The sequence below is a fragment of the Miscanthus floridulus genome, chromosome 9 (assembly GCF_019320115.1).
Source record: "Miscanthus floridulus cultivar M001 chromosome 9, ASM1932011v1, whole genome shotgun sequence".
NCBI classification, from domain to species: Eukaryota; Viridiplantae; Streptophyta; class Magnoliopsida; order Poales; family Poaceae; genus Miscanthus; species Miscanthus floridulus.
The window spans coordinates 109,042,804-109,054,397 of record NC_089588.1 but is presented as its reverse complement, the minus strand read 5'-3'; the positions used below and the strand labels follow the sequence as shown (position 1 = coordinate 109,054,397).

At 54.7% G+C, this 11,594-nt stretch overlaps 1 protein-coding gene across 1 annotated transcript; it reads left to right on the top strand.

Annotated features, from left to right (window-relative positions):
• The first annotated feature begins 4,220 nt into the window (after positions 1 to 4,220).
• LOC136480543 (large ribosomal subunit protein uL2x-like) lies at positions 4,221 to 4,547 on the top strand. The gene has a single exon (XM_066478056.1). It carries the CDS (start codon positions 4,221 to 4,223, stop codon positions 4,545 to 4,547), a length of 327 nt encoding a protein of 108 aa, XP_066334153.1.
• Positions 4,548 to 11,594: the final 7,047 nt, after the last annotated feature.

The window sequence follows — 11,594 nt, the reverse complement described above, 5'->3', positions numbered from 1 at the left end:
TTCCACACCATCCTGGGACGACCATGTTACGCGAAGTTCATGGTTGTCCCCAATTATACGTACCTCAAGTTGAAGATGCCGGGCCCCCGCGGGGTCATCACCATCGGCACCTCCTTCCAGCGCGCTTACGAGTGCGAAGTCGAATGCTACGGACACGCATCCGCAGTCATCGCCTCCGAAGAGCTCGCCACCCTTAGGGAAGAGGTCGTTGAAGAGGCACCCAACGTGAAGAAATCAACCGGGTCGTTCAAATCGGTAGAAGGCTCCAGGGAGGTCCTCTTGGACCCCACCAGCTCCGAATGCAAAAAAGTCCGTATTGGGACCGCGCTCTCCTCCGAATAGGAAAGCGCGCTCGTTGACTTCCTCCGCGAGAACAAAGACATCTTTGCATGGAAACCCTCGGATATGCCAGGCATCCCGAGGGAGGTCGCCGAGCATACCTTAAAAATTCACCCGGGCTCCAAGCCGGTGAAGCAACACCTGCGCCGCTTCGACAAAGAGAAACGCAGGGCCATCAGCAAGGAGATAGCCAAACTGTTGGCCGTAGGATTCATTAAGGAAGTATACCACCCAGAGTGGTTAGCAAATCCCGTTCTTGTGCGAAAGAAGAGTGGGAAATGGAGAATGTGTGTCGATTACACAGGCCTCAATAAAGCATGTCCAAAGGATCCGTTTCCTTTGCCATGAATAGACCAAATAGTCGATTCCACCTCAGGGTGCGAAACCCTTTGCTTCCTTGACGCATACTCCGCCTACCACCAAATCGCAATGAAAGAGTCTGACCAGCTCGCGACATCTTTTATCACCCCCTTCGGATCGTTTTGCTACGTTTCAATGCCGTTCGGTCTGAAGAATGCTGGGGCAACATACCAGCGCTGTATGCTCAATTGCTTCGGAGACCTCATCGGACGGACCATTGAGGCCTATGTCGATGACATCGTAGTCAAATCCAAGCGAACTGACCATCTTGTCGCCGATCTTGAACAAACCATTGCGAAACTCCGGGAAAACAGCATCAAACTCAATCCTAAAAAATGTGTTTTCGGGGTCCCAAGGGACATGTTGCTCGGCTTCATCGTCTCTGAGCGTGGCATCGAAGCCAACCCGAAGAAAATATCAGCCATCACAAGGATGGGCCCGATCCAAAACATAAAGGGGGTTCAGTGGATCATAGGGTGCCTTGCCACCCTCAGCCGATTCATTTCACGCCTCGGCGAACGAGGACTCCCCCTTTATTGACTCCTAAAGAAATCTGACCACTTCGAGTGGACAGCCAAGGCTTAGGAGGCGCTTGACATGGTCAAGCGATTTTTAACTAAACCTCCGATCCTAGTTCCTCCATGCAATGGAGAATCCCTCCTACTATATATATCGGCCACCACCTAGGTGGTTAGCTCCGCCTTAGTAGTAGAGCGAGAGGAAGAGGGGCACGCCTTCAAGGTACAGCGCCCTGTATATTTCATCAGTGAGGTGTTATCCGACTCCAAAACCCGCTACTCCCAAATCCAGAAACTCCTCTACACCATCCTCATCACCAAAAGGAAGCTACGCCACTACTTCGAGTCACACCCCGTGATAGTAGTGACGTTGTTCCCCCTTGGCAAGGTCATCCATAGCCATGACGCTATAGGAAGAACCGCAAAGTGGGCGCTCGAGCAGATGGATCAGGGCATTTCTTATGCCCCCCGAACAACGATCAAATCTCAGGTACTGGCTGACTTCATCGCGGAGTGGACTGAGGTCCAGATGCCACCAGCAGCTATCGATCAAGAGTACTAGACAATGTACTTCGATGGATCGCTAATGAAGAAGGGCGCCAAAGCAGGACTAGTCTTTGTATCTCCCCTCAGGGTCCACATGAGGTACATGGTTCGGCTCCATTTCCCCTCATCAAACAATACTGTAGAATATGAAGCGCTCGTCAATGGTCTATGAATCGCCATCGAGCTGGGCATCCGACGCCTTGACGTCAGGGGCGACTCCTAGCTGGTCGTCAACCAGATCATGAAGGAATCAAGCTGCCACGACACGAAGATGGAGGCATACTGTCAAGAAGCCCGACGACTGGAGGACAGATTCGACAGCCTTGAACTCAATCACATCCCAAGGCGCCTCAACGAAGCAGCCGACACGCTCACGAAAGCAGCGTCCGGCCGAGTGCCAGTCCCGACAGGCGTCTTTGCCAGCGATCAACACAAACCCTCGGTACACTACATGGGGTCGGAACAAGCCGATGATGGCCCATCTAGTTCGATCCTAGGAGCCGATTCGCCAATCACTCCGCCCGACCCCAAGGTTATGGCGCTCGAAGAGGACCCAGCAGCAGAGTCTGACCCTCCCGACGACTAGAGGACGCTTTACCTCGACTACCTCCTCCGCGACATACTACCGGCAGACAAGACGGAAGCCCGACGGCTCGCACAACGCGCCAAGTCCTTCGTTCTTGTAGAGGGCGAACTCTAGAAACGGAGTCATATCGGGATTCTGCAACTCTGTATCCCTGGCGAACAGGGAAAACTCCTGCTGGGCGACATCCACGATGGAGTCTGCGGTCATCATGCCGCACCAAGAACCTTGGTTGGGAATGCATTCCGACAAGGTTTCAACTGGCCCACCACAGTAGCCGATGTCGAGCAAATTGTACGCACCTGCGAAGGGTGCCAGTACTACGCTCGGCAAACACACCTCCCAACCTAGGCTCTCTAGATGATCCCCACCACGTGGCCCTTCGCGGTCTGGGGGCTCAACCTGGTTGGGCCACTCAAAAAGGCGCCCGGGGGCTTCACCCACTTGCTTTTCACCATAGACAAGTTTACAAAATGGATTGAAGCTCGACCAATATCCACGATCAAATCCAAGCAAGCGGTGCTGTTCTTCCTCGACATCACCCATCGCTTTGGAGTACCAAACTCCATCATCATAGACAATGGCACGCAGTTCACCGGCAGGAAATTCATTCGATTCTGTGATGAACAACACATCCAAATTGATTGGGTAGCCGTTGCACACCCTCGGACGAATGGGCAGGTCGAGCGCGCAAACGGCATGCTCCTTCAAGGCCTCAAACCCAGAATTTTCAACCAGTTGAACAAGTTCGGTGCGTGCTAGCTTGCTGAGCTCCCGACCATGCTCTAGAGCCTAAGGACAACTCCTAGCCGGGCCACCGGCTACACACCCTTCTTCATGGTCTACGGTTCTGAGGCTGTTCTTCCAACGGACCTTGACTATGGAGCACCAAGAATCAGAGCATACGATGAACAAGGGGCCGAGGCATCCCACCAAGACGCCATGGACCAGCAAGAAGAAGCCCACGACATCGCCCTCCTCTGTTTGGCTAAGTATCAGCAGGCGTTGTGACGGTACCACAGCCGACGGGTGCAGGGTCGAGCCTTCAATTTTGGAGACCTCATCCTCCATCTTGTGCAGAGCAACAAGGACCGCCACAAACTCTCCCCGCCCTGGGAAGGGCCCTACATCATCGCGGAAGTACTTCACCCAGGCGCCTACCGGTTGAAAACCATCAATGGCGAGGTCTTCACCAACGCCTGGAACATTGAGCAGCTACATCATTTTTATCCCTAAAATAAGCATACACTCTTCCTTATCAGTTTTTGTCATAACAAAACCCCGATCCTTAGTGACTTCCGACCCTTACAAATCGTGAGGGGTCAGACCTCACTCGAGGGCTGGCATGTGATCATAACATGTGACATGTAATACAAGTATTACGCTTGCAAAAACCTCCTGTGTTATATTTACAAACATTCTCTAAGTTGTCCATTCATCTCATAAACGAGTCCTAAGGGCTAAGATTTTAGGAACCAATTCTGAATACTACTGGTAGGACTGTGGGACACCCACGCCCTAGTGGCGGCAACCTCTCTGCTCACCAGCTCAATCAAAATTAGTTCACCCACGTTCTTAGTTTCTTATGACTTAGACCGTGAGAAGGGTCGGAAAGCACAAATCATTTCTACAAAAAGGAGAAAGATAAAAAATTGCTTGCCATAAGCAAAAGATGTAAATTTGTTCATTTTTTGCACAAATTCGTCACTTACAAAGTGATTTCATTACAAAAAGGAATAATATACTTGTAAATTCAGAGGACTGTTTACTCGGGGGCTTCCCCACAAAGTTATTCAATTACAGTCTCTGCTTAGCTTTACTACAAGTACTGCTGTGGTCGCCGCATCACGCTCTCCATCGGCGACGCCCGGGGCATGTACATGGGCCAGCTCATCTACTGCGGTCACCGTGCCATGCTCTCCATCGGTGATACCCCACTGCTTCACAGGATCCTCGAAGGCACCGTCATCTACAACGCCTTCGCCAGGGCGTCCGGGGACTATGCCATCGTCGTCAGCCATGACCCCGACAGCGACGCCTCCGCCAGGGCGTCCGGGGACTACACCATCATCACCGGCCACAACCCTGACAACGGTGTCAGGGCAGGGAACCCCTCCTGCCAAAGGAGGAGCACAGCGAATGACGGCGAAGTTGACGACGCACGGCGCCCACCAGTGCCCCTTCTCCTTTGGCAGCAGTGACTCCTTAGCAAGGGCGGCATGCACCGTCTCATCTATGTTGGATGACCTCCGGCTCGACATCACGCTCCAGATTCATGAGCGGATTTGTGAGTTTTCTCTCTCTCTGGCATTACTCTTCCTCACTCAGGAACCGCCGTGACGCACAGATGCATTCGGCGGAAAGGAAGAAGAAGGAGAGATAGTGGCTCACAGGCAGAAGAAGAGGTGGGATGAGAACTCCCCTCCCCCTTCCTATTTAAAGAAGAGCCACTGCAGCTAAGGAAAGGTGAAAGGTTGGACGAAAAAACCTCTCCCTTCCCCTCTTTAAATACAGAATCAATACTGATTGATACCTGAGGGGATGTGCCAGAACTGACGGGATGCGCCCCGGTCGATGAGGCGTCCCCCTGGTCAAACTAAACACTGCCTGGGTATGGCCCACCACTGACCCGCTCCGGATGCGGTAATTAAGGCACCCACATAGGCAGACAACCCTTCGCCTCCCCATGCAGGACCACGGGATGATCCGACAACAGGACCTTTTGGAACTCCTGGGCTGGCCATTCGGCCCAGAACAGATGACGAATGAACGTCCAAAGAAAGATAAGCATCTCTGCCTTCTTACTTTACGCATTAAAATTCATTCTCGAGCTTCCGACCCCGTCAAACGGCAGGGACACGGACATCACTCGGGGCTGCCGAGGATGTCTACCAATCTAGACATCCTCCTCACCCGACCCCATCCATACGCTTGAAACTAAGGACACAAAATACGGGCATAAAACTTTGAGTAAAACTGGACGAACTAGCAGACCCTACGCCTCGGTAGCTATGGTGTTTCTGTTCGCCAGAAAAATCATGCTCAATGCCCCTCGCATCTCCAGCTTCGACGTCTACGTTCTCAAGAAGGGTTCGGAGGGGTCTGCCTACAGAATCTCCCCCAAAGGAGAAGCTATCAGGTTGCCCAAGTTAATTAAATGGCTCGAACCGTCACCGAGATACGAAAAACAAAGAATAGTGATTCTTATGCAGGTTACTCCAACCTCATCGGGAACATCAGGGTCCAAACCCCGCATGGACACATCTGGTAGGAGCTTTTCGTCACTCATACCGCCAAGGTAACATTACTGACCATGCCTTCATTTCGATTATATTATACATATGCAAAGCATCCCAACGCTTCATGTCGCATCATGAAACGGTCGTCGCCTCATTCGATATAGGCGGCCGTAGGCCGAGGTTCGAAGGTCAGCCCGTGAAGGGCTCGAGGCCGCATCATGCCGAATAGAGCCAGGGAGAAATAACTAAGACAAGCCCCAGTGGCCCTGCCCGACCCCGCTCAGAAGCGGACAGGGTCGTCTCAACCTTTTCTCGTTCGATTCTAACCCCGAGCCAAACCCACAGAATCTCCATCGAGGAGAGGCCATCGGGCCGCCTGAGCCTATCGAACGGCTCGGGCATCTGCCGGGAGGCGGGTTAAGAAGTTGTGGAGTGCCACCAGAGGGCTCTGCCGACCCCATCAGCAAATGATGGACCCGGATTTCACATGAACGTACCCGTTAGTGAGCTCGTTGAGCGCGATACTCGAGCCATCGAGGCAAGTGTCGTTTACTCAGCCCCTCCGATTGCGAAAAATCGAGGACGGGGTAACACGTAAATTACGACCGACCCCTATCAGACCCTAACAAGGCCCGGGGGCTCAAGCTAATCAATACAGGGACAAAGGTTCGAAGGCCCTACCATGTCGAGCCCATAGAGTCCCCAATTGGGGATTTCTGTTGGAAGACAGGGCGGGGAATATTGCAATACCATCCAAGGACTTCGTCGACCCTGTCACCAAAACCATGGTTCTGATCTCTAGTAACCCCCGACCCCAGCAAATGCAGGGGGTCAGACCTTACTTGGGGGCTAGATAAGGTACGGCTACCTCCCTTCTTTCTTTCGAAACAATCTCCTTGCATCAAGACCAGCGGCAAGATTCGGGGGAACAGATTGGTAAGATCGCAAAAAATCAAACAAAACAAAATTATGACGCAAAATCACAAAACCGCGTCCAGACTCAAAAATACCGACACTTGTCCACATATTACTTATAAGTTGTTCTCAAAATTATTCGACTAACTACTCCCACGGAGGGAGAACCATCTCTTTCAGATTATCCGCTAGGTTTTTCGCAAGGGGAGCAACCATCTTCTCCATTGCCTCTAGCTCATCATCCTCATAGGTGGATGGGAAACCTTTGCTCATCACCTTCAGGTTGATTTCCTTCTCATAATGGGCATGGGCAACAGTGAAGGCCTGGGTGATCCCGGCGTGAAAAGCACTCTCCTCAAGCTGGCCCACCCGAGCCGTGATACTTGCGGCACGAGCCACGAGTGGGCTGGTCTCCATCGGCTCCACCACCTTTAGGGCATCAAGGACCACCCCGATCGCAGCTTGCAGAAGATCATGCTCATCGCTCTCAACCTAAAGGGCCCTTCGTGCATGGGCAACCTCTTTTTCTAGCTTGGCGGAGACATTTTCGGCGCTCAACCTTCGGCTCACCTCGTCACCGAGATCCGCCCAGAGAGAGCGGACCACCTCGACATCCTCGTCCACCTTCTGCTGAAGGGCCGTGGCCCTACTCTCGGCCTTCCGCCAGAGGTCCCGCTCTATCTCCAGCTCCTTCAGGACCTCGCCGGCCTTCTCATTAGCCGCGGCATTCCTCTGCAGCAGCTCATCTCGCTCCTTTTGGAGCCTAGCGATCTCCTCCCCATCTAGCTTGGACCTCGCCGACAAATCCTCGAACATCCCGTGGGCCTCCTCCGCGTCTTGATGCGCCTAGGCTTCCCGCTCCTAAGGCGGCAGCAAGCTGTGCGGCCATGTTTGCTCGTAGCCGGGCCTCCTCGGAGAGGCGATCCCACTCCGCCTTCTACTCGCGGAGGAATTGGGATTTATTCTGGCTACGAGCAACAAGAACCTAAAGAGGAAGAAGACTGGTATAAAAAATGCGAAAACACAAAAACATGCGAAGAAAGAAGAAAATCAAGCGAATACCTGGGTAGTAGGAACAATGATTTCACGCAGGGCTCCTCTGGCCTGGTCCAGGGCCTCCAGCATGGTCGAAATTCTGATGTCAAGCCCCTCCCGCTCCATGCTCTCAGAATGATCATCGAGCGAGAAAAGAGCTGACGTCGGGTCCTGAGCGGCCATCCATTGAAGCAGCGGCTCCCCCCACGCGGGGGAGCAGCTTCCTCCCGACAAAGGGGCCGAGGGTGGCTCCCTCCTGACCCTATGCGGCACCACCGCCACACTCGAGGACCCTCCGACTGGACCCTCCTCCATCTGGGCCACTTCGAGCGCCATGGGCAGATCCACCTGGGCCCCCGGTGGCGCGGATTGCACTACACCCTCGAGCGCCACCACGGCCGTGCCCAGCTAATCCTGGCTTGGCGCGGTCACGACCACCTCCACCGGCGGTATGCGGCCCTCGGTCGACTGTACCACGTCCACCATGGAGGAAGACGCCTGCTCAGTAACCTCCGTGGGCGTGGGCGCCACCACAGACGCCGTCGGGTTGGCCAACGTAGATCCAACATCAACACCACTCCTACCCGAAACAGGGGTGACGCCAGGCGACGCCATCTGTCCCACTTGAATGGCGAGACTCTTCTTGGGCGCCAGCCCTAGGAGGTGACCCATCCGCAAGAACCTACACAAAGGTAATAGCCATTAGATCAAAATAGAAATGGAAAAATGATGAAAATAGGGGAATCAACAGCTCACGTTGATGTCCTTGGCCGGTGGAAGCATTTTGGGGACGGATCCCCAGATCCCTGCCCCGATTTGTCTGGGCGGGACCGTTTTGAACCTGCCCCCTGCTCTGGGGCAGGGGGGGCTCACCTCGTGGGGCACGGCACCAGAGCCACTCCCCTCCATTGTCTCATGGGGTGCGGTACCAGAGCCACCCCCCTCCACCATCACCATGGGGTCGGTAGCGGTAGGCCCGCCTTCCCCTATCCACCGATCCTCGACCGGCACGCCGTGCGAAGCGGTGGACTCTTCGGCCTCCACCGACTCACTTCCCTCCGCGTGGAACAGGAAGGGTCCCTGCACGGACGGGTGGACACTTGTCAGCGTGTCCTCGTCCTCTAGGACACCCCAATCCACGTCGACGACTACCTCATCGTCATCATCATCATCATCGTCGTCATCACTGCTCATGTCTTCTCCCCGATCCCGTGCCTCCTGCTTCATTCGTTTCGCCTTCTTCATCTGCTCTCTTGCTTTCTTGTCCCGCTCAGCCGCGAGTTGATTCACCGCCGCCACGGCCTTGTCCTTGGGCAGCGGAGCCAGACTGTCCTTGAAGACTAGCCCCCTCGGCTGGTTCCAACGTCACGAAGGCGAGTATCAAAAAATAGAGATTCAGAAAAAAGAAAAAGAGCACGAGAGAAGAAGGCTTACGAATTCAAAGAACCTAGGCTCCGGCCGCATTGGGGGATGTTCGGGCACCGGATACACAATGTCGAGGACGCTGCCTGTGGAATCCTTCATCGGCTCCATCGCCTCCTTAATACGCTGCGCCACTTCTGAGAAAGGGAGCACCTCGTCAACGAGCACCGTCCCCTCGAACGACATCCCGGGCATCATCCGATGCAAGGGAAGCACGCGCGCCATCAGCGGCGCCACCCTCCTCACATGATAGGCACCGATAATCCCCGTCCCCTTTACACCCCGTTCCTTCAGGGCTTGGAGGGCAGAAAGAAGGTTGGAGAGGTGTTTCTTGTCTTTGTACTGGACGCCCCAAGCCCACGACTCCAGAGCCTTTTCAATAAGGCGCTCGGTATACCTCGGCAGGGTGGCACTCACATCATCCCTAACATAAAACCACTGCGAGTACCATCCCTTGTTGGAGGTCACCAGATGCATGGACGGGTAACCCTTCGACCGGTTATGGCATAGATGAACGCTGGCACATCCCATCGGCACGCTCACATCCTTCCCCCCAACCTTCCTCTTCGACAAACTAACGGTAAAGAAATACCGCCACAGATCGAAGTGGGGATCGATCCCCAGGAAACCCTCGCACAGGGCAACAAACGCCACCATATGCTAAACCCCATTGGGAGTTAGATGCTGCAGCTCCACCTCATAATAATCCAGCAGCCCCCGAAGGAATCTATGCATGGGTACCGTGAATCCCCGCTAATGGAAGATGGCGAAAGAGACGACATACCCTTTGGGCGGCACCGGCTCACCCTCGTTGCCAGGTAGCAGCCACTCCTAGATGGCAGACAGTGGGCGGAGAAGGCCACGGCGAACGAGGCCCTCCAAACGCCGTGAGGTGATGCTAGATCTGCCCCACAACTCCATTAAAGCAATTGGGGAGAAGGGCAGGCGCGAGCTTGACGGCGGCTACAACACGAACACAAGCCGGTCGACGGTGGCGATGCAGGCGCAGGAGGCTAGGGCGATTGGCGGCGGATGTTTCAGAATGGAAAGGCAGGGGAATGAAATACGGAACCTTGGGGGCGAACCCCATGGTTTTATAGGGGCGACGAACGTGAGAAGGGCAACCGTCCGCCTCGATCTCCGGACCCACCACACGCACCACCGCATCACGTCGCGGGACACGCGCCCACAGTCCCTATCCTCTCACCCCAAAAATCATGGTGGACGGTTCGCCTTCCCCAGGTGAATCCAGACTCTCTACCCACCTGGGAAACGCAAGCCACAAAGACCTTTTTTCTTTTGGCCCACCTAGGGCCCAGAAGCTCGGCGGCCGACCCAACTGAGAAAGGGTCCGCGAACGATCCGAAATCAAGGGCGCAAGCACCAGTTAGGTCAGCCCTGAATGAGTTCCCCGCGAATGGGATGCCACGATCCCCTCAGAAGAACATCCAGTTGACGAAAAACTAAGTCCTTTAGCCTTACCCGCGAAGGGACCAATACAACCCCCCGGGTGACTCTACTCGAATCACCTAGGGGCTCGGGGGCTACACCCATCGGGTGCGCTCGTGCGCACCCTCTGGCAAAGTAACTTCGACGAAATCAAAAAACACCCTCCAGGCGGTTCTACTCAAATCACCTAGAGGCTCGGGGGCTACTATCGGGGACCTAATACCAGGGTACCCCAGAAGGTAGAACCAATAACCACCGAATGTTAAAAACTTCTGGACGCATAAAAGCGACGTTTCATCCCTTGTTCGAATGACAGGAGTTTGGTTCCGCCTCGCCTGACGCCTTTTGAGATAGCTCTGCCTTGCCCGAGGGCTCAGGGTTAGTCTCCGTCTCGCCTGACGCCTTTGGGGTGGGCTCGGTCTCACCCGAAGGCCGAGGGATAGACTCTGTCTCACCCGACGCCTTTGAGGTGGCTCTGCCTCGCCCGAGGGCTCAGGGCTAGTCTCCGTCTCGCCCGACGCCTTTAGGGCAGGCTCGGTCTTGCCCGAGGGCTGAGGGATAGATTCCGCCTCGCCCGACCCCAGAGGGGCAGGGTCGGTCTCGCCCAAGAGATAGGGATTGGTCTCTGTTTCGCCCAACGGCAAGGAACGAGCCTCACCCTGCTCCATATCTAAAGACTGGATTCCTCTTACCTGACAACTTCTCCCTGTTCCCTCAAGATGATAGGTACAAGGTAAGACAAGACATTCGGGTCAACCATGGCTCCAAGGACCATACCCTATGCCCTGGCAAGAAAAGTACTGCCAGGAGATGACGGGACAGGTGCTTTAGACCCTTCCGGGCGCCGCAGAGCCCAAAAGGTTGTACAGGTGTGTGCTCCTCGCCCTGTAGAGTTGTAGGCGCCGCCTTTAGCCCTAGGACACGGAACCCGACGAAGATATACGACAACCGCTACGCTCCAGAAAAGGATTTGCTATCTCCACGAACGACGGATATTCCGTCACCACGCTATAGACCCGACGGAGCGGCGCCCGCTTCCCGACCCCTCAGGTCCGCCAAGTCAGAAGGCCTTGACCACGGTGTTACTCCGGACCCCGACCCCTCGTCCCTCCGACGAAGACTCACAGAAACAAGAAGGCGTGCGGAGTAAGGCTGGGAGAGGCTAATAAGTCAACACCACTGTACTAC